The 23,258-nt window shown below is 37.6% G+C and overlaps 1 protein-coding gene across 9 annotated transcripts in view; it reads left to right on the plus strand.

Annotated features, from left to right (window-relative positions):
- QTGAL (queuosine-tRNA galactosyltransferase) overlaps positions 1-23,258 on the plus strand; it is a 105,277-nt gene that overhangs the window by 22,491 nt on the left and 59,528 nt on the right. For 8 of the 9 annotated variants that reach the window (XR_015278005.1, XR_015278003.1, XR_015278004.1 and 5 more), the window contains one exon: positions 6,759-6,854. Coding sequence is in view for 5 of the 9 variants with exons in the window: in XM_086857212.1 (XP_086713338.1) it covers positions 6,759-6,854 (96 nt within the window). In the remaining 4 variants the exon portion in view is untranslated. Of the gene's footprint in view, positions 1-6,758; positions 6,855-22,405; positions 22,482-23,258 lie in introns of those variants that run through there. The other variant, XM_023938502.2, reaches the window with a different exon arrangement.

The raw sequence follows: 23,258 nt of genomic DNA on the forward strand, positions 1-23,258 counted from the left end.
TCCCAGCAAGCACTGCCTGTAGAGGTTCATTTTAATATAAAAATTAATTCATACAGCAGCTATTGAAGAGACATTGAGTACTGTCATATCTTGAATGACAAATTAAATTTGTTTGCATAAACCTGTTAGCAGGAATTTGCTCCACTAAAGGAGCTGAATAGGTCTGAAGAGGCTCTGGTCTATCTTTGGTATAGACAGAAGGGAAAAATGAGATTATTCCTAAAGTGATTACATGTAGTTGTTGATTGTCCAACATCAGCTGATTTTTTTTAATGTGGGATTAAAACATGTCCAGAGGAATATTTTCATGAACTAGTCTTAATTATTTTGGTCAGCAGAATTTTTTTTATATTCATTTCCCTTTTACTGCACATTATTGTCAAACTAGCAAGTCTTTTACATTCTTCTCCAGCTGTGGAAAATGTAAATCTGAATTAAGGCTATCCAATGTAGATACTTAAAAAAACATTTACAGATTTCACTTCAGGGAAATCATAACATTTCAATAATCTTCTCTTGGTATGGAGGGTAGAAACTAAAGCAGCAACTGTGTAAAGGTTTTGTTCAGAAGTGGTGATATTGGGGTATGTTTAGAGGAAAAAATACGATTCCTTTTCTTTTTCTTGCACTGAAGAATATGAAAATTATTTTCATATTCATAAATGTGAGAGTATTATTCCTGCATTTTCAATAATTGGGCCTTTGCATGTGTTTCATCCAGATCTGCTGGAATTCAGCTGTGTCTTTGCTTTTTATTAGCCAGCTGCCTTAAAGATTTTTTTGAATTTGGTATTTCTGAAAAAAACCGCAGAGCATTTTAAAAGTCACGATGTCAGTCTGGGTCTGTTCTACATTTAACCAAACAGCCCAAATGGGAAACAGCCCAACTGACACAACTTTGTAATTAAATTTGTGTTTAAAATAGCCTCCACATTCCAATAACCCCATCAAATGATTGTGATTACTGGAGTTTGATATTCATGAAAGTCTGGCTGTAATGTATTTCATTCATGTCAACATATTTCATTTTTAAAACTATGTCTGAAGCATTAAATGTTTGAAAAATCAAGGTTCCCTCCTCCTGGTGTTCAGACATTTTGCTGAGGTGATAGTTACTGCAATCCAACCAGATTTTGTGCAGCTACAGACAAAAGAAATTATCTCTTCAATGATATTCACTTGAAATTTTCCCCAAAATGTCGTGTTCAAATGTCATGATTTCACAAGTGTGACAACATCTATTTAAATCTTCCTTGTGCTGCTCAGCTGGGCTTATTCTGATTACACTGCCTTTACTCCTTGTTTTTCATATAAATTCATTAAAGAAAATTCAGACTTCCTTGGTTCATTACTCTCTCTTTATGGGCTGAAAATAAACATGTAACATCCTTTTGGACTTGAACTAGTGTCAAGTAGAATGTTTAACTCGTGTTCTTAAATATGGATTGCTCTGAGATAGAAGCATCTGTGGAAATGGATATTCATCTGACCTAAAGGCTTCTTTGGGGAGTCAGCACTATCAACATATTTTATAAATTTTAAAACATGCTTTAAATACACCAGGGTGTGTTTTGTATATTTACACCTAATGCAAATTACCTCACAGGTGTCATGTTTTGAAGAACAGTTTCCTCCCTTGGAAATGATTGGGAGAGGAAACACATTTTACTACTTCTTCCTGCAGTATATAATTTCAGAAAGATTTTAGCCACATTAAATATTTCTTTATTTTTCCTTAGTTTATTTTTCTTTTTAATTGCATTAAATGGTGATCATGAAATCTTGCTTAAAGGAAATTACTGCATAAAATTACTACAATAAAAATAATTGAAATAGGGTTTGGAGACAGCAGAGGTGACATCTACCTTTCCTTAACACAAAAGATGTGGGCTTGATTAACTAAAGCTGCTCTTAAACATTCAGGATAAGGTAAATAACCCTTATTAGCCTTTTATTTTAGGATTTTTCCATCTGTGGGCTCTCACCAAGAGGCATATTGGGGAAAAAGGTGTCATGCCCTAGAGATAATCCTCTCTATTTTACTTGTTATTTGGATAATCTTTCTTTTCACAGAACATTATCTAGGATCAGATGTTATGATTTTTCTAATTAAAGCATCACTAAGTACTTAATTATATTCCCTTCAAGGAGGTTTACATCATTCTGTCATATTTCTAAAATGAAATACAACGCTGTACACTCTTCCTCAGAGTGTAGAATGAAGTTTTGTACTTTGTTTGTTTTGTACCTTTGAAAGTTGCATTTATTTTGTACAGAAAAGCCATGGATTTTTTCATGCTAAAATGCATATTTTTCCAATACCAGTTTCAATAATAATGTTCCTTAAGAGGAGATACATTATATGAAGAATATAATCTTGTTTGTACATCCAGTGCTACTGCCCTGTGGAGAGTTTGTGCTTTTGCCTGTCTGTTCATTTCCTCTTTTTTTAAATGAGGATGGAAAATATTGGGATAAAATTGAAGACCAATTATTTTTTCATCCTCATTTCCTCTTCAGTACAACGGGTGTGTTCTGACCCATGGGCTGCCTCCTGAATAAGGAAGATTGTTTGTGGTAAAGGAAGTTGTAGTGATTAAAAAACTCAAAAACACCACATCTGCAGAAAATGCATTGGTTTTAATTATTGCCAACTCATTTCAACTTTGTTTCCTCTCACCCGCTTCCTTTTCCATTTAAATGTGCAAGGGACAGCATAAACCCCTAAAATGATGAAAATAAGAAACATCTCTTACGTTATTTAGCTGCAATTCATGAACTCCACTGCTAATTGTGTGATGTGGCAGAGTTATTAGAGAAGAGAGATTTGGGTGCCTAAATGCAGACCTATAATGTTATTTTGACCTGAGACTGTCTTGTCAGGACTGGAGGCTTTTGATGAAGCCAGGCAGCACTGTAGGGCCACAAACTGGTTCTGTATTTGGCCACTTCTTCCCACACAGCTCATATTAAGCCATTTTTATTTTTAAAATTTACTTGTGTTGCCTTCCAGTGTATTTTGGTGTTTGTTGGTACTTAACATAGACCCCTTATTTTGTGCTCTTACTGTTCTTCCTATTACTGTTTCTTGCTGCAATAAAGGATAAATTCTTCTCTATTTTTTCCAGAGGCACCAATGCTGGTTGCAATTAAATAAAAAGCTAAATGAGCTCTAAGTTACCTTTAATACATTAAAAAAAGTAATTGTCTGTCTAGAAAGCAAATTACCTCATTGCTGTTGTAGCAGAAAGGATTGTTATGATTTTCTCTCCTGATAAGAGTTTTACTTTTTCCTGGACTGGCATAGTCCTTTGCTATGAGCCAGAAATTTCTTTTATGTGTTGTTCATGTTACTGCTTCCTACACAAGGAATATTAATCCTACATTTCAGCAGGTTTCCAGTTGGAGTAAGAAGCCTATTGCATATATTGTATATATTGCATAGTTTAATCCAGATACAGGTATATACCACTCTACAGCATTTGTAAAAATTAAAACAAACTTGTCTAATAAGATCAAAAAGTTGAAACTTGGATGAACTCTATTTTTGCACAAAACAGATACTCAAAATACTGAAAAGAATATTTCTAATGCAGAGTTTCTACTACTTTCTGGAATATCTGAATGGGTGTAATATAGGCCAGAGAGTTTTTTTATCAAAGTATTTTAAATGTTATGAGAGAAGCAACAGTGAAAAACTTTTCACTTCAATTTGAAAGCTGTAAGGAAATATTCAGTGAAATGAATATAAAACCTCTGTGAGCCATGGAGGAAATGGAATCAGTGTGCAGTTGCTTGTGCTGCCACACCTTACACAGGGGAGCTGGAGGAAGCTGTTTGTACTCTAAATAATCTGATTTTCATTGTATGAAAGAAGCTGGTTACATGAGCTGGGCTTTCCAGATGCTGAATCAAAGGCTCAGCTTGGTGGTGTTTATCTTGCAGCCACAAGTCAAAAATCCCATTCACGTGTCAGAGTCCCATTGGGAGGGGAATGGTGCAGCTAAAGTACAGAAAGGTGTGGGATTTGTTTGGCTGAGGATCTAGAAATAAACGTGATTGCATCGTGGCAATTTTCACATTTGTCTGTAAAACAAATTTCTTAAATGATGATAAAAGTGGCCTTGAGTGGTGCTGGTTCTGAAAATGAAAATAAAGCAGCTCTTAGGGCAGAGGGGAAAGCAAACAGCATTTCCTGCAGCACATTAACTTTGTTCCTGTTGTGTTGCAAAATTACATTTCCAAAGATTTGCTCCAAATTATGGCTAAATTCAATGTAACCCATTGCTTTTTCTCACTGAAATACCAGTAATTCCTAAATAATGACTTTATTTGATGAGGATTTTTTCATCATTTTTTTTCAATTCCAAAAGGCTCAAAGACCAGTGTTATGAGCCAAAATTCCAAGAAATAAATTGGAGCATGCAATGGAATTATCTGTGGGGTTAGATGGAAAAAGGAGGGAATTTTGGCTAAGACTTGAAGTCAAACTCAAGAAATTGCAAACAGTGATGCATAATCCAGAAGAGACATGTCAGGATCCAATTTAATAGCACTTCTTCTGTCTGCCTTCACATCTCCTTGTGTGTGTACAGATAATTGATGAAACCTGTTCAGTTTTCTCTTCAAGTGTGAGGAGTTGGGATTTGAACCAGTTGTTCTTTGGACTTCAGGGAATTACAGTCCTTCAGCTGAGCACCTGGATTCAACATTTACTTTAGTTTGTTTAAATTACCAACAGCATTTATGAAATTATCAGTCTGCTCAGAAATTAATATAAAAATATGAAACTCAGTCCTCTGCTTGTAATTTAAATTTCAAGCTGCCAGGAAAGAGATGACTGCACTTCCTACTTGGCTCTAAATGAAAACCAGGTTTTCAGAAAAAAAGTTTGAAACTCTCCTTTTTAATCTCTTTCCTTCTGAAAGCTGTATATATTCTGTATCTATTTAGCTTCAATGTGACTCTTTAAATAAAAAAGAAATTAAGTTTCCATCTTGTGCTGTTATAGAATAGCTTGACATAGAAAATAAAGGTAATTTTTCCCTTTTAGCTTTTATGCAGAGAGTTGTAAAGTATCTTTGTAAGTTAAAAAAACCTAGGATATGCAAGAGAAGGCTAATGAAGGCTTGATTATTGAATACTGGAAAGAGTTCTATTTTTAAATAAAAATCATCCTTGCAGCACAGTATAGACATGCATCTGACATGACTTTTGCATGTTTTTATCTCTGTGATGTGCTGTAAAAACATCTCTAAGAGCTCTTCTACTTGATACTCAGTTTAAAAAAATTTTAGGTTAACCTTCTGAAAATATCTTAGTGTGACTTAGCTGTAATATGAGGGTTAAGTTGGGGTGAGGATTGAAGTTCTCCACAGTAATTTGTTGTTGTCATTGAGGAAACATTTCCTAGTTCAGAGAAATTCTGGTTTATTCTTATGGGATAAGCAAATAACATTTTCTTTTTCTCCATGCTTGTTGTTTTGATTGTATTCAATCATACTCTAAATTATGATGTTTCATTGCCAGCAGTCCCCAGCAAGATCTTCTCATGTTGTTTTTGTTCCCACATCAAAAGTATTCACAACTGCACATGCAGAGCTCTGGCCTGACTGCTCACATCTCTCTGCAGTTTAAAGCTCTGCAAACATACCTGGAAGATTTATGAATGCTTAGGGTGGAAAATAAACCAAGGAAGTTTCCCACCTGTTCTTGAACAGAACCTGATTATCAGAAATTAGTGTTCAGAAACATTAAAACCCTGTGGTGTTAGTTCTCAGTGGACAAACACATCCTCAGTGGGAAGCACCATCAAAACCAGGAGGAGAAATGGAGAGTTACAGTATGGTGGCAGTGCAGTAGTTGGTATAAAACAGGATCAGCTTACTTTGCATAAATAATTAAGTCCTTGGTACCCTGAAGGTTTTGTGTAGACTGCAGACTTTGGGAGGAGCAAACAGCAGAGTTCTGTCCAGTCACACTCCTGGGGTTCTCCTCAGCTTTTTCCTTGTCTGATCAGAGATTTGTAAACAGTTTAGTGTTCCTATGAAATTGCATTAATGTGTGTCTCTGCAGATACAGGTAATATCTAATCCTGCTGATACTCTCTGATACATATTGGAAGCTTTCTCAACACCTACTGGAATAATAATATTAAAATTCATATTGAACCCATACAGCTACAGAACAGTATTAGATAAGGAGATCTTACTCAAATGGGTGTACAGTGATTCAGTGACCAAATTAAAATGATGTATCTATATTGTTCTTCCATGAACAAAACAAATCAGAATATGCAGGGGATTTTGCTTATATTAATTAAAAGTAATGGGGGTATTACAGGTTATGGGACTGTTGGATTGTCTGGTGTTACTCAAGTTCCAATTTTCATTTGCTGGAGTAACTTTTGGTTGAAATTTTGCATTCTAAATGTCTGCCTATGGAAAATTTCCTTTAAAGATTTCAACCAAAATGGTTCAAATATTCCCAAGAATGAGGTTATTGGAAAGATACTCCTCAGTGTTTTCTAGAGACCTTTAAAGTCTGTACCTATTTAACATTTGAACAGAGCAACTGTACCATATTACCTTATGAACAGTAAGGTACTAGCTCCCTTATGAAAGGGGCTAGTGAGGACTGTATAGATAATCTTAATTCTTGGAGTTGCCATGTTTTGAGTGTTTATTCTGTGATACTGTTTTGCTGCCACATGTGTGTCCAGCAGTTTAACCTAGGGGATTTCTGTCATTTTGCTTTAGATTATTGGTTGCCAAATCAGAAGAGAGCCACTGGACTCTACTGAACGATACACTCGCTGGATCAATAACCTAAGCCAGGAGCAACTTCTTACACAGGTATCTTTGTTTCAGCTGTGTGTGAAATTACAGCAGGGAAATAGAGTAAGAGGTTTGTTTAGATGGATTTTTTTTTCAGTCATAAGCAATACTTGATAGTTTATTAAGGTTATCAGGTTCTCATATTTAAACATAGTTTGTTCAAGAGAAGCCAAGGTGATGGTGCATGTGATCATTACAGAACAATGACCTCACATTGTGTGAGAATGAAGCTTTCAGGTTGGGAGTGATCCCTGCATGTCTCACTGCTGTCTGTATTAACTACATATGCTTTCATGTTCTAAAATTATGCTTTTATTTTCAAAAAGTGGATTTGAATACAAAAGAAAAAAAAATCTTCCTTGAGAATGATTCTTCTCCCACCCAAGGTACTAACCATTCCTGTATCTAAGTTTGGTTTAGGATCATTTTAAAGCAGCAGTTCTTCAGGCACTAAACATCAGGCTCATTATACATTGTTTGTAAATGAGATGCATCTTGTGCAACTGAAGATGACAGTTTTGGCATAAAGAATGCTTGTTTCATTAGGCAGGAGGCCAATGCTGAACTAAAATAGAGACTAAAAGAGACTTTGGCAAAAACAAGTTAAGCTGTGGAAGAAATCAATCCAGCTTGTGGAGGAATGTTGTACAGAATATAAGAAATCTAATGGATGGTTTGCAGAAAACATCCCAGCAGGCTTTAGGATCCAAGTATTTGGGCTTGGGTTTTGGGATGCTGTGTTAGAGAGACATTTGGTTTTGATTTCCCTGGATTTAAGTGGTTGAAAAGATTAACATATCCTTATTTGCTAGACTTCATTATAAATTGTGTTGTGTTCCCCTAACTCCAAAAAAACACTAACAGGCCCTGCAATGGTCATTGTAACATGAGGAGTGATCTACAGACCTTGTTTTAAAATCACCAGTGGTATTTCAGCTCCCTGTAATTCACCAAGGGAAATTACAGGAAAAGTTACCCAAGGAATATCTGGATTTGTCTGTGAGTGTGGCATTAGAATAAATACAGATTTAAACCAATGTATTTATCTGACAACAGCATCTGGATCACTGTGCTGGTGAAAAGAAAGAAAAGCTTGAGGATGAGGATGTAGAAGCTTGTCCTACATAATCTGAAGTTTTTCATCTAAATGGCCACTGGTTCTTTGATGAATTAAGTGGAAAATAAAACCAAATATCTCAGTTTTGAGATTATGCAAAAAAAACCCCCTCATTTTAAATAAGGTGGGAATCAGTGTGCTCTGAAAGAGATTATTTAATATTGTGTTTCCAACAGTAGGATGCAAATATGATGACCTGGGAAGTCCCTTGCAATCTTACATGCTACAAATACCTCTTAAAGCCTTAATAAACACATTATTTTTACATATAATTTAGAGTCACACAATTTACAGGTAGATTAGCAATTTTGGATCATCCATTGGGTTTGGAACTAGCAGAACTTGTGCTACTTACCCATGAGATTAACAGGATGAGCTTTATAGAGTCACGCTATTTCTGTGTTCCTCATATTTTAATGTGCTACCTGTTCTCCACTAAATTTAATGCAGAAACAGAAGTTCCTCAAAGACAATAGACTTCTGAGAATCCTTTGAGTGTCTGAAGCTTTGGAGAAATCATGCTGCACCAGCTACAAGTTATATGTTGTTAAGCACCACAGAATCCCTTTGAAGGGAGATTTTAGGTGATTTTAGTTATCAGACAATCTTCAGCTGTGACACAAACCTGGGGCAGCTTGGCTTTTCCAGCTTCAGAGCTAAAAGTTTGTGTGAGCATGTGGCACTTCTGCTTTTGTAATCTTCTGATTAGAAATTCAGGTAGAGTGATAAATATTTTGCTTTTACTTACTTAAAACAGTATGGGGCAGAGGAAGAATTGGGGGTAAAAGCCTTCTCAGCTGTACTCTAATACTCAATTATCAATTATCACTCCTTTACCCTGATGTATCATATGCTCTATTTTGTGTGTATTTTTTTTAAACTCTTTTCAGTACACAAACCCCTAAAAACTAGAATGATGGACCTGTGGTAATGGATTTGTAGAATCTCCAAGAGGAGCAGTCCTTCAGAGAATTCAGGAAAATTTGCTTTAATTTTCAGCACATTGTCTGCAGCAGATTCCTGTAGTGAAAACACGTTTAGCTTTTTTTAGCTGTTTCTGCACTCAGTGTTCAGCTCTTTCCAGCCACTTCTGCTGCATTTCCACACCATGCACATCCAGATTATTTCTGCTGGAAATTGGGAAACCAGACGACCAATTCGGAAAGGATAAAGTGCCAATTGTCAAGATCATGTCATCTCTTATCATGATGTTTATGTTATTGATCAGATAATATCCTGTGGCTCTGGATTGCTGTGCTGGGCAGTGCCCAAAGCCAGGTTTGGGAGCTGTGTTTGGAGGCAGATGTTCAGGGAGGTGCCTCCAGACACCTCTGTGCTGGATGCTGGGTTTAAACTGCTTGAATCAATACCAGATTTTTGGATCAAATGTCCACCCCCAGTCCTCACGCTGAAAAGATCTTTCAGTACAAAATGCTGCCAGCATTTTAACTTTTCCCTTAGCCCTGGCCTCTTGATGCTTACTCATCCATTAAATGTTTCTCTAAACAATTATACTGTAACATTCCAAGGATACTTTATGGTATGCGTGAAATTTCAGATATATACCCCAGAGAGTGTGGTGGGAGTGAGAGAGTACACAGAGAGCATGGTCATGAAAAAACCTACTTTTTAAAAAATCAATATTTGCATCTTCAATGTTATCTTCCGTGTAAATGACAGGTTATCAAACTCACTTTTATGGGTATACTGATATAAACCTTAAATACATGTGTTCTGGAAAACTTGCTCTTTCTGGCCAAGAGTAAAAAACAAATAAAAAAGGATAATTGTTCAGTAAGTGCAGATCACAGTGACAGGTACAGGAAGAAAACAAGCAAACAAATTAATAGAACTGGCTGTTTTGATGTTGAAGTAAGTGGAAAAAGATGTAGATTAAAACTAATCCGACAGGATATCCGAGTCCAAACTGTGCTTGTAAATGTGACAGAGGTTTGATCGTGCAGCCCTTCTTTTCACTGGAAATGTTTACTGGACTGTGTAAGTTAAAAGTTCTGAATGGATTTTAAGGTTGGATTAATTGCACAAATATTTATGCAAGTCATTTTTAAGGACTGTTGCTGACTGTAAGTAAAAGAGCTGAGTTCACGTCCTCATCTGTTAAATCACTGCTTTAGTCTCCCAGCCTGTGAAGTATTCTGTTCTGCCTGAAGTATTTTGTTCTGACCTACCAAAAAGCCAAAGCCAAGATGTTTCCACCCCTTCACGTGGTTGTTCACTTAGGAAGCAGGCAGCAAACTTCGAGTGACTGGTGAGGAGACTGCTGCCAAAAGGAAGGGCCTGTGGATGATAAGGCTGGATTGTCCTGATGTAGATAAAGAACTGAAAAAGCCACAGTGATTCTGGACAGCTGTGTCTGTATGACTTCCTGATACATGCTGGACTTTGCAGGTTATCTTGGAGCTCTTGGTGTTGGATAAATCTGGAAATTGTCTCTGGTGATTTGTAGTTCTTAGCAATAATCTCTGCCAACCACCTGACAGAAGAGCAATAATTAACATTTCATAGCACACACTTCTCTGTGCTCTAAAAGATACTTGTTACATTTCACTGACATCTTTGAAAGCTGTGCTTTTCTACTTACTAAGCCTTCCTGTATTAGAGTTTAATTAATATTTAATAAAGATTCATGCTACAAATCAGCATTTACTGCAGATGCTCAGTTTGGAAATAGTTCCAGCATTGTGGTGGAGTCAGAGCATGTCACGTATTTTAAAAGCAAGAAGGGACCTGACAGCATGGCTGGACCTTTTCCATAAATTCAGTGCACTCAATATTCCATTATCATCATGTGGCTCAAAAGGGAACTTCTTAGTGGTCAAAAGCTGGTAGAAGTAGATTGCAAATAGGATGAATTTTCCAGGTGGGCCACAGATTGAATATCTCTGGCTTGCAGCAGCTGCTTTGTCTACCTGCAGACAGAAAATTCCACTTTATTAGTTCTTGGGTTGGCTGTCCACGTGTCACAACTGAAATAATAATCAAGGCAGCAATCTGACAGTGGGTGTATGCAATGCCTGTTGTCTGGTTATGTTAGTAAAGCAAAACCTGGCCAGAGGGAAAGGCTTTCTTACTTAAGAATGAATAAAACATGAAAAGGCTGATTGAAATCCCCTCCACCCTCCCCCCAGCTTCTTCCCTCCTCATCTTTGCCACTATTAATGGCTCACTTGTGTTTGTTGTCTTTCAATAAAAAGATACTCAAACACTTCCTTGGGATTTTTTTGATCACTGCATCCTCTTCCTTGACCCATATTATCTAAAAATGTGGCATTAATAGTGAAGTCCTGATGTTTTTCTGCTGAGTGAAACAGCCAAAGTTACTGGTTCTTACAGCAGCCCAACAGTTTGTATGGGATTGAGCTTGTACGTTATTAAACAAAAACAACTGGCTGCTTCATTTTGTGGTTGGTTGATCCTTGTTCTCTGGAGGAGAATGAACCAAAGTTTCACAAGCTCGACAGTGTTTATATTTACATGTGAAAATACATGTCAAAGGGTTCATGGAATTCTAGAAAGTTTAATGAGAAGTGGCTTAGCCACATCTGTGAACTCAAAGCACAATTAGAACTTCCCAGTGAGGCTTTATGAAAAGGCAGCTCAGGGTCACATATTTTGAACTTAGAAACAGGTTTGCTGGAATTCAGAAATGTATACAGCTTGTGCTTTGTGTGTGTGCAGTTTTGCATGAGTTTAAAGGTGTCCCATAGGGGAAGGAGTGTTAAATAACTTGTATTTTTCCTCTTCGTATCTCACTTGATAATTTGCATTATTAAAGAAGGCTGGAATGTGGCTCATAATACATGGTAATGCTAAAATGGAGCAGAAATATTACAATAAGTTTGACTTTGTTCCAAAACGTTCTTGATGAATGCAGAATTACAGCATGACGGATTCTTCTATGCCAGAAAAAGCTTGATATGACTTTGATGGACACAGAAATGAAACTGGTTGAAAACAGCTATTTCTGTGTGAGCTATAATTTGTTCCAGCTGATGATATTTTCTTGTATTTTTAGTAATTAATGATACCAATAAGGAATGCAATAAATTTGCATCCTAAATGCCATTTTTATAGATATTTGATGTAGGAGATGGACAGGTAATGCCTAGTGTAAAGGAATACTGTCCGGGGTTGAATTTTCAGAAATGCATAATTGGCTTTCCAAGTTATTATTTCCATTTATGTCTCCTCAGTACTCTTGAAAATTACTTTGAAAAATAGGGCAAGATGTTAAAATAAATTGAAGACCTATTTGTTAATTTAGAGCTGAAGGATATGAATGGAACTAACTAATCACTTCCAATTTCTGAGTGCTCCACTTAACTCTTGTTTGATCTTCCATATTTATCCTGTTGATGAGCTTGTGCTGACTTCCAAATAAACAACCCTAAAGCTTCACTCTGAGCTTTAATATCATTGCCTTCTATAGTTTAAGGAACTATAGACTTTTGCCTCTTTTTGAGGGACAAAATCCAGTCTTTCTTTGAAGGTAATAGGTAAGATACTGAAGTAGCCCTAACTTTTTTCTTCCTTTCAAAACAAAAAGCCCACTCCAAACAGACATTTCCAAATCAGTGATGTTTATTTTTCAGTTGGTTGTCCATATATGAGAGCACAGAGCTGATACACCCTTTGCTTCTGTAATTTGCTTACTTTGAATTTGAAAATCAAAGTGCTGATTCCAAAAAAAGAGGGGAAGTATTTTTACCATGGCTTCTACTGTAATAAAAATTGTGGATTTCAAATATATTTTATCTGCAATGCAGCTCCCTCTTGTAGTCTTATACGTAGGAAAAAGCATTTTTTTGTCTCTTGCAACTGCTCACTTAGCAGTTTTTCACTGTTTTACAAATTATGTATGAGCATGAGTTAAGCACATTTTATTTGATCTGTCACACTCAGGATTTTGTTCCTTAATACTTTTTTATACTGACTTCACCCTGCCATGTTTGACATTTGTCTCCACGGTAGTTGTTGCTTTTCTGATTTTTTAACTACTTAAGGAAGCTGAGTTTGAAAATATTTACATCCACCATATCCTCTCACAAGTATTAACAATATATGTCGTACTGTTATGTTTGAATTTATATTTTTCCTTTCTGTGTTGTAAAAAAGCCTGATTCATTGTCCAGTCTGACAGCTTTGCAGTATAAGAATCCAGATTTAATGAGTAATTCAGTTTTTATGTATTTTTTGTCCTTGGTACAAGTGTGACAAACTGGGGCATGGGATTTTCATTCTGTTTTTACAGTCTGGGCCAAATGGACTGTGATGAAATTGTGCACATAAATTACAGTGAGCTTTTCAGTGCATTAGCTTGGATCAATGTAGCTGTGAACAGCATGTCCTTTTTCATAAAGAATGGATATTTGTCTGTGCACTTACGGCAATTTCATCATCCTAAAGCTGAGAAGCACATCCAGTTCCACTGGTGCCTGAAAGAACCTCAAAATGAAACACCACCCTTTGGAGACAGTGTCAGTATAGGAGGTAGAATAAAGGCTGGTCTTTATTGGAGGCCCCCAAGGGGCAGATCTGGAAAATGCCCCCCTCTGCACAGGGTGAACACAGTTTGATAAGTTTAGCAAAATAGCATAAAATGAGCAGAAATCCCCAATTAGAGACATAAGTGGTGAGGTAATTCCTCCTCAGTTCAACCCTCTTCTGAATCCTCTCCCCTTTAGATAGGAACTAAACTGTTTATGAAAATGTGTCTCCAGGAGCTGGTTTCAACCTTGGCTCTCAGAGAGCCAAGATAGCAAAGGGGCCTTGGATCTCCAGCTTGGAGCCTCTGGAATGTATTTTGTCTTTCTGCCTATCAGGGTAGGGAAAAGTTTTGGGACTAGCTACAAAAATACAATAATAGGCTACAGAGCTACCAAGAATATAGAGAATATATAAAAGCAAATGCTGCTGGTAAGCAGAGTAGGAGGAATTAGGAGTTGCTACAAACTGTTTCTTTGATTTCTTCAGAGCTACTGAAACAGAAAAAGCAGATGTTAATAGACTTCTTTTTATTAGACTAATTTGGTACCATTCATTTCTGGTGTTGAGATTACTGGAATGGATCTGAATCATGCCTGTCAACATAAAAGAAAGGTATTCAGAAAGTTTGTAGAGTAAAAGGAATTATTATTTTCAGGTGTATAATTCCAGAGAATGCCAAGAGGTCTATATTTCTTTTGGATAACTCTTTGCATACCTATACTGTAATAATGTCAGAATGAAATAAATATAATCATGAAAGTATGAATCTCAGTCTTATGAAGTAGAAAAGACAAATTACAGAAGCTGCTTGCTGTCTAGTGAACGGTTCAAACTCTGCTTAAAAGAAAGTTTTAATCTTTATAACTCTGGACAATTTATCTAGCCACAAAAGACACAATAAGTGTGCTGTCAATAATGCAGCTTGTTAAGCTTGCTTTTTCTTCTTCTTTTTCCCCTTCTTTTCTTTTTTTTTTTTTTGGGGGGGGTTGGTTTTTGGGCATTTTTCATTTTTTTACATCAGACTCCACGTATTATACAAATGCTTCTGTCTCTGGTTTTTGATTATCTAGTGCACATATTTTTAGGCCCCTTTGCCATGTTCTGTTTTAAAAGCTAATAAAATAGTGCCCAAGTTTGTGCTTAATATCACTTAATACTTTCACTGACAATCGAAATTTGTTTTGAGCATTCATTCCAGACTTTTATTTTTCTGAAAACCACTGGTTTGTCTCTGTGTAATTCTGGGGACTCTGGGACTGTGTGGGAGGGTCTTACACTCTTATACCCTGTATTTTCTTTAGTATGTTCTTTCTGTTATGTTTTATTTTGGCCGTGTTCTTCCACTGCAGCTTTTGGAATTGGTTGTTCTGGCTGTGACAGCACTCAACAGCTTTCACTTTCTCACTTCATTCTTGGTTTCATCTCTTCCCCTATTTAATTTTGTCTTTCCCTGATGCTTCACAGAAGAGCCACAAGTTCACCACATCCTTAATTGCCCATTCATTTTGCAAGGAGCAGATTGCTTAGTAGTTTTTAATGAAGAAATTGAAATGTAACCAGCCATAAGAAAGTAGCAGAGGAACAGTCATCTTAATATTCAGGAGAAAATAGTTCTGTGTTCATGAAATACTCTCTCACAGTTGAGCCTCAGAGGAAGGAGGTAAATTGGTCACCAAGTTGGCAATTGCATTTAAAAGGTTTTTAATGTTTCTGAGAGAAACCAGACTGCCCAAGTGCTCACACACTTTTACACACTTCACCTGGAGCACTGCCAGGCCAGCAAGGTGATACTGAACCTGAGCTAGCAAGAAGCAAATGAACTGTCACAGCACTTACAGCTGGGAAATTGCAGGGAAATCTCAGCTCTGTTACCCCAGAAGCCAGGAGAGATAAGGACGTCGTTGCTATGGTCCTGGCTATAGGGTAGACACTGAAAGAGGCATGTTTAATTTTATGTTCCTGGTGTTCTGTTCCTTCTGTGCATTTCCTGAGTATTTCAGCTGAAGGAGAAAAGATTTTTTTCCCCCCTAGTGTTGTCCTATATGCAGCCAAGAGTCAACCTCTGCTTTGTGCAGGAGTCAGTTGAGAAAGCCTTATCACGTTATGTTCCTGCTCTGGAAAAGTGTCTGAGAATTACACTGGCAAGGGCTGATTGCCCTTGTGATTTATTCTTTAATTACTTCTCCTTCATTCTTCTGCTTTTCCTGCTCATGAAGAGTCCCATTGCTAATGAGGGCTGCAGACAGGCTGAGGAGCATCTCCCTTTTTCCTTTCCCCTGTCCCTTTTGAGCCAGGCATAATGACCATCTAAAATTGTAGCCATGTCCTCAGAGTTTTAGCTATACCTTTCATATTGGCATTCTTCTACTATAAATAAATAAATAAATCAATCTGTGATTGTGAAATGAAAATAAATTAGAAATTACAATCAAATGACAGACTTAGAACCCCTGGTGGCTCACTTGAAAGAGCAGGAAAGCCAAGGTTTCAAGTGGCAATGCTGCTAAGCTGTCCTCAAATGTGTTTCTTCTCTGAACTGGAACTCAGGCTGTGCTGAATGTGTCCATTGGTACATCTGCATCCTCACTTTTTTTGGGCTGAGATGTTTGAGTTGAGGTTTGTTGTACTTGGCATGAATCAAGCAGTCAGAGGGATCACAGCTACCTCTCATGGAGATTGCTTCCTCCACCAGTGGGCTGTTGCTCCATTTCTCTCCAATATTTGAAAATTCTGTATTATCTCTGCCAGCATTTATTTGGCCAGCTGCCTTTTGAAAGGAATAACCAGCACTATCAGCTTTTCCTACCTACCCTGAACTCTGTTTTACTGGTATCTTTCAGAAGAATGCAAGTCTTAACCTAGCAGCCGAACTTCAGTGTCAGATTTCGCGTTCAAAAAGAAAAATACAAACCCAACAGCCTTTGGAGTCAGTAGGAGAGATTTTTTTTGTGTGTCATAAAATTATTCATAGCTGTGCAGAGCAGATGTTGACAATTAGGAGAGAACAGAGGCTGGTCTGTGGTCTCTGTTTCACGTGGGTAGATGAAGGCTCGAGGCAGCGGCTGTTTCCTGTCAGTGCGAGAGCAGGTCCTGGGGGCTGCAGCCCAGTCAAAGTGTACAAAGTCACTTTTGTGTGGCCTCAGTTCTGTCCCTGAGCTCAAAGAATAATGGTGCTGGAAGGCTCAGTGTTCTGGTCTGAGAGATCTGTGTCCATTGATACAAAATTACGAGTTGAAAACTTTTTATGGATTTTGTGTTTCTTCTCTAGATGTTTGCCTCCTCCTTTTAGAAAGCACAGAACAGCTGACCCTTTCATTTACTGCAGTAATTGCCACTGTGTCATGTCACATTTTAATTCTTTTAGCTTGAACCATATTTAAAGCACAGTCCCTCCCAAATCAGAATCTATTTTTACACAGTAACTTAAATGGGAGAAATTTCCTGCAAATTAGGAATGATGAAGTGTTATCCTTTTGCCTTCAGAGCCATTTTCTGTAAAATTCTGATGGTTGCAGGTGACCTGGGGCACCTCTGCTATTGACAGCACTGCTTGGCATACTCATGTAAATAGGAATTTCCCAGTAGTTAAAGAAGTTTTTACTGTAGCTCATTTTGTCACTTAAATTAATGGGCTTGTTGAAATGCTGATGGTGTTGATTCCATATTCAATGAATTCCTGTTTTCCTCTTTGCTGGGAGAGCTGTATAAATAATCATCTATTAATGATGGAAAATAAGAAATATTTTTGTCTGCAATACTTCTGATCTTCAAGTTTAGCAGGTGCAGGCAGTGATGAGAAATCATCCCTGGTCCTTCGGGAGGTCGTGGTCAGAGGAGAATGAACAAAACCAGCTTAGTGAAAGGAGAGGAAACTTTGTGGACCTGGTTGCTATTCAGGATCAGAGAGATGGTTTGTAGAATTTGAAACAAACAAGAACAACAAAAACACTCTGGTGTTCTGCCATATATTAAATTCAGTCTTTCATAGCTTTTATAACCAAGCTGTAGCCATGGAATGTGAGCACGTTAATGTCAAGTTCCAGTGATTGGGTCTGTCATCCTGCTGCTCTGTACAATGGGGGATGCTATTGAACACAAATAGAGCATTGATAAAATGACAAAAGCAAAGCATAAAAATATTTCTTAAATGGCTGAAACAGTATCTGTAGTAAATACATGTTTTGTTATTCAGGAACAAGAAATTATTTTCTGTCTGACAGGATAGCATGCATTTCACTGCTGCCTGGGAACTGGGTCCCTGTGATAAGAATCTGTGACTCAAAGCTTGGGTTGCTTGGCTTTTTTTTTTCATCAAGTAGGTAACGTGAATAATTTTAGAATAAAGAGGAAGGAAGAAATTACATGCCTCAGTAGCAAGCATGTGTTCTCTGATACTTTAGTTTCAAGTTCTGTATTGAGGAGAGGTGAAGTCCAAAAATCACCCTTTTATAGCAGGATACCAGGTGCAAGCAACAAGACATAGAACTCAATTCAACTTTCTCTTCAGTGAAAATTATAGCAGAGCTTCAGCCTGGATGGCAAACTGCCACTGCTGTGGCAGGGCTTGTGCTAATTTGGTAGGAGTAATATATAATCAATGCTCATAGATATAAATCTTCACTTTGAAAGATGCCAATGCATCCAGGACTGGAAGTCCTGGTGAAGGAGAACTCTTGGAGCAGCCCCAGCCAGGGCTCTGACACCCTGAGCCCTCTAAAGGCAGGACAGTTAAGGATTGCTAATTAACAGTTGCTGTAAAAACATAAAGCTACCTGTGTCAGACCCCGGTACTGCCACATGCAAGTTACCTGAAAACTGTCCATTGTTTCATTCTGATCATCTGTCAATAGCCAAATATTTGCTGGCCAAGTCAGAATCTTTCCAAAATTACAAGTACAATTCCAGACTGAAGAGTTGTTTTGCAGGAAGGCAGCCTGATGTTCCCCCTCCTGTGACACTGGACTTATTGTTGCTGTCTGTAGAAGTTCAGATTAATAGCCTGAAGTGGAATCTTTTCTCAGTTCTGACCTCTTACCAGAGAGCTCCATAAAGACAACTAATAAAATTTACAAGGAAATAAACTTTCTAAAACCAAGCTGTGAAGCTACTGCTTCACATATTCTGAAAGTCGTTTGAATATACAGTTGGAATTTGATATATTTGGTTAATAACCTTGGTGATTGTAGAATGTAGAAATGTCACCACTGTCAGCAAACCAAAAAAATTACTGTCTGTTTTTAAGGATAATATAAATAACAAGTTTGGCTTTTTTGACTTCTGTCAAACCTTTTTTTAAAGCAAAAATATGTTATTTGGACTCAATATCTATGACTATCCATAGTCATATGTGACCAACTGGCAAAGAGAAGTAACTTTTCTACCTTTTACAAAATCTAGAACCTCACTCAGTTTTCACCATTACCTTCTAAAATGTGTTTTAATTCTGCCTGTCTGAATTTGAGATGCTTTGCCAAGGAATTGTCTTACCATGCCCTGTTGGGCAGATGTGTGTTTGTATTGGCATTAAGTGCTGTTAAATATTTGCTGCTATTTCAGGGCTTCTCATTGGCAGGAATTTACTAATAATGAGGACTCTGGATTTTATATGTGTCCCCATATAGGCTGGGTATGCAAATCTTGTGCCATTTATAGTGGTTTACACACCAGCTGGTTTAACTTGGGGCATCTTTTGACCACAACTTTATATTTGTTATTGTTAATGAATTTTTAAATACTGCATTTAGGAAAAGTGCTTCTTCCTAATGTTTTTGGGCATTGTTACAGGGCTGGCACAGCTCCATTTCAAATACACTCCTGGTAGATGTGCTTGTATTAGCATGAAAATTTAATGCATTTTTTTGGTTCTGTTTTTTAAGAGAAAAAAGGTAAATGTTGCTTTCATATCTTCTATCTGTAATTTATCTTGACAACCACTACTTGAGCTCTGCTGTTATTCTTTCCTCCTTTACCAGGTTTCAAGCCTCCTTTAGAGGAGAATTTGAACTTTTAAGTGGATATATTTAAGGTTTTTATGGAAATTTGTATGTGCACAGCTGCTAGAAAATAAGAGAGCATGTGCCTGTGAAAAATGACTGATTACCAAATAAGCCTCCCAAACTGAAGTCTGGAAAAGATAGGACTTTCCAAGCAGGCTAGAGGTTTATTGGAAAGGAAGCAAGCAGGCCAATTTGAGTCCTTTGCACAGCTGTTTTAACAGAGTTATTTCATCCATGTGATTCTATAGAATAATTCAATGCCAAAAGTAACACATAAATTGTTTTAAATTTGTTTTGAATCAGTGGCATATATAAAATTAGTTTCATGTGGTCAAAAACTTCTGCATTTTGGAGCAAAATAACCAAAAGCTTAGCTCATCTTGCACTTGTAAAATGCTGCAGCTCAGTAACAACGACGTTTTCTGAATCATGCAGTAAACCTGAGACTTTCCTGCTCATAAGTAGGAGGAACAGACACACTTTGCCTTTTCTAACTGCCAGGTTGGAGTTTTAAAATTTTTTTGCCAACAGTGACCATAATAAAAATTTTGCTTTAAATTGAAGGATGATGCTTTTAGATTCTTTCACAAATACCTGTTCTAAGTGAAAGTGACATTTTTTGGTGTGGATAAGCAGATCCTGCTTTCATATTTCTGTGCCTGTAGGTGCCTGGTTCTTGATTCCCACCATCAGAAATGTGTAAGGAACATTTAATAACATTCAGGCTCCAGAGGACGGGATGAGAGTCCTCCCATCCATGTGTTGGGAGATATCTAATGACAAAAAGAACACATTCTCTAGGTAGAAGTGCAGCAGATGCCAAACAGCTGTGAATCATCTGTGCTCTGTTATGGAAGAAATGAAAACCTTTAAGCTTGAATTGAAGAAAGATTTGTTTGTTTGTTTGTTTGTTTGTTTGTTTGTCTTAGCACAAAAATGACTGGTTTAACTCTTTCTCTCCACTGATAATTGCAGTTATCTACTTACCCTTAGATTAATGAAGAATTCTTCTGGCTGGCTGTCCCTTTTAAAGCCTTTCAAAATGTATCTCATTAAAAGTCAGTAAAAACAAAGTGTCAGTTTAGAAGTCAGATCCTGTTTTGTCCTGGTTGATGTCCCTTGACATTAAGTGTCCATAAGTAGCTGACCTTCACACCCAGCACCATAAACAGCTCCAGGAATACCTGTTTGTGCCTGTCCAGTGCCGTGGGGCTTTTGGTCCTTTGGCACCCAGGGGAGTCCTGCTGCTCTTCATTCCCATCATTTTTGTGTTTTGCTGGCCTCTCCTGCTCCCCTTTACCATTCCCAATCCGTTTGGTCCATGTTTTTTTCCTCCTTTGGCAGGTGATTTTTTTGTATCCCCTGCGTTCATCCACTTTTCTCCATCAGCCACACTCCCTGCCAGAATTCTCTGTTCCATCAATAAAGGCATATTTTGGAATATGTCTTTAGTTATACAACAGAATGCCTCTTTTTCCTTGGCCTTTGATTGTTTTCCATCAGAAATGAATAGTTTTAAACCTAAATACTTCACCGAGCGTGAATGGCTTTCCCCCTCTCTTCCTGACAGCTTCTTTATGCTGTTGCAAGGTCCAGCAGTCTTTTTGGTGAACTCAGCATGTAATTTCTGAGCCCTGATGCACAAGTGCTCTCCACACACACACAGAGCATTCCTGGGTGCTTGCTGTGAACCTTCGGAGCATATCCTGATTTAATGGAATGGTTTGCTCTGTCCAACAGAGAGTGAGGCTGCCAGAGGCCAGGAATGGGATAAGAAATGTGGTGCATGTGGGTTGTTTTCAGAGAATCCATAGAAAGAAAAGGATTGGGAAGCTTACTGGAATTATGAAAGTCAACCTGAGATATGGGAGGGAAGAGTCTGAAACACGAGGAGTTCAAGAAAGGTGATTGATATGCCCGAGGCTGAGGGGAGAAGGCAAAATTAACATTACTGGTTTGTCTACCTTGGAAATGGAAATTGCCAAATCTTTTCCAGTCTCTTGTGAGAGTTTGCTTTTTGTGGATTGTTCATGAACTTCATGAGCCATTAAAAGAGCAATATTAGCACTCAGACATTGGTTGTGATGGTGAAACACCATTGATGAAAAATGCATGTTAAGGTTGGAACAAACTGTGTAACTGTTCCTGGATTATTCTGCTGCTCTTGCTTAACAAGTCTGACACTCAAACTGCTCTTGTGTCCCTTGGGAGCTGAGGCATGAAAACTCAATGAGTGTGTTTGGGCGGGAGCTCCTCACATGTGTGGATCAAAGGCACTGGCTCTGAAAGCCTCACTGACTTACTGCCACTGGGGCACTTTGGCTCCAAAGGCAGCTTGGAATTCTGTGAATGCAACGTTGTTATGAAATTATTACTGACACTAAACAAAGAAATATTTTTCTCAGTTCTTTAAGAAATATGAATCAAAGTCTTCTGAGTTTCAGTGGTATTTTTCATGAATGCAGATGTATCAAAATAAGATTATTCGGTGCTTTGCCTACTTTTTCAGCTTCTCTTAAGGTCCAAATTAATCTTGTCTCTCTCCTTATTGCAGAATCAGTCTGACTGATGTCATGGAAGGACTGGAGTTTTTTGTATTTTAAGGCATGCATTTTAGTAGCTAGTATATTTACACAGGACACATAAGATTATTATTAGAAGCCAGTAGATTCAGAGTTTATTTAACTTTTTTTTTTTTTGCTGCCAAGACAGTTGTAGCAACATTAAGAAGTATTTTGTATGCTAGAGATTTTAGGAAGTGCTGTCTTACTGGATGCTGATTTATTCTTAATTTGAACAGGTTTGGACTTGATGATCCTCGTGTGTCTCTTCCAACTCAGGACATTCTCTGATTCATCTGAAGAGAGATGGACTTGCTTTGTTTGCATTTCCTTGATCCAGTGAAGGATTGGGTCTCAAGCAGTCCTTTTGTACCTCAGAATCAAAGGAAATGCATAAAATGCTCCTCAGATGCAACAATTGTAAAGATTGTTTGAGAGAATTCCAGAGAAGCCATGCTTTAAGGTAGTCATTACAATACAGCAGTTGCATTATGAAATAATCAAAGCATCATTTTTTGAGTTATTTAATGAGATGAAGTTTTAAAACCCTACAAAAAAGCCATCAGTGTGGTGGAAATAGATGGAGAAAAACAGGGTCCTTGAGGTTGTGCTGCTGTGTGCTTCATAAGTAGGAGTCCAACAAATTCAGCATAGAAGATGAAACATTATAAAGTACTTTTTCTTACTAGAAAAGCAAAGTAGCCCCATCACCTACTGCTGTGGCAGAATGCCCCTCTGTTGTTCCTTTCCACCTGCTATGAAAACACACCAGCCTGGGCCTTGGAGAAAAAGTCCTGTTCCACTTTGCTCGCTTGGATACCACACTTGACAGAGGTTTTAGAAGGTTTTTCATCAAGGCACATAGTAAAGCAAATCCTTTTTGCTTACAGCTTAGAGTCCTAGTTTCACATAAGTCAGTGTCTGTTCTTTCACAGTCTCTGGGCACTCTGATCTTCCTTCCAGCCTTCTCACCACAGACCTCATCCCATGCCGTGAGAGGTTACCATTGCACTTTGTCTAAGGAAGAAAAAAAGATAAAGAAAAATATTATTCTAATTTGTATAGAGCCAAGATACATTCTGCTGATTGTTTGGGGTCTTTAGAGAACCTTACACAGTTCAGGGTATTTCTGGGTCAGTGATTTTTCTATTTTGATGGTGGAAAGTGTATAGACATATGCTCCACTGCTTTTACATTGTGTTTGCTTCTGTTTCCTCATAGACCTTTGAGAAAGAAGCTG

The sequence above is a fragment of the Cyanistes caeruleus genome, chromosome 19 (genome assembly GCF_971803275.1).
Source record: "Cyanistes caeruleus chromosome 19, bCyaCae1.hap1.1, whole genome shotgun sequence".
NCBI classification, from domain to species: domain Eukaryota; kingdom Metazoa; phylum Chordata; class Aves; order Passeriformes; family Paridae; genus Cyanistes; species Cyanistes caeruleus.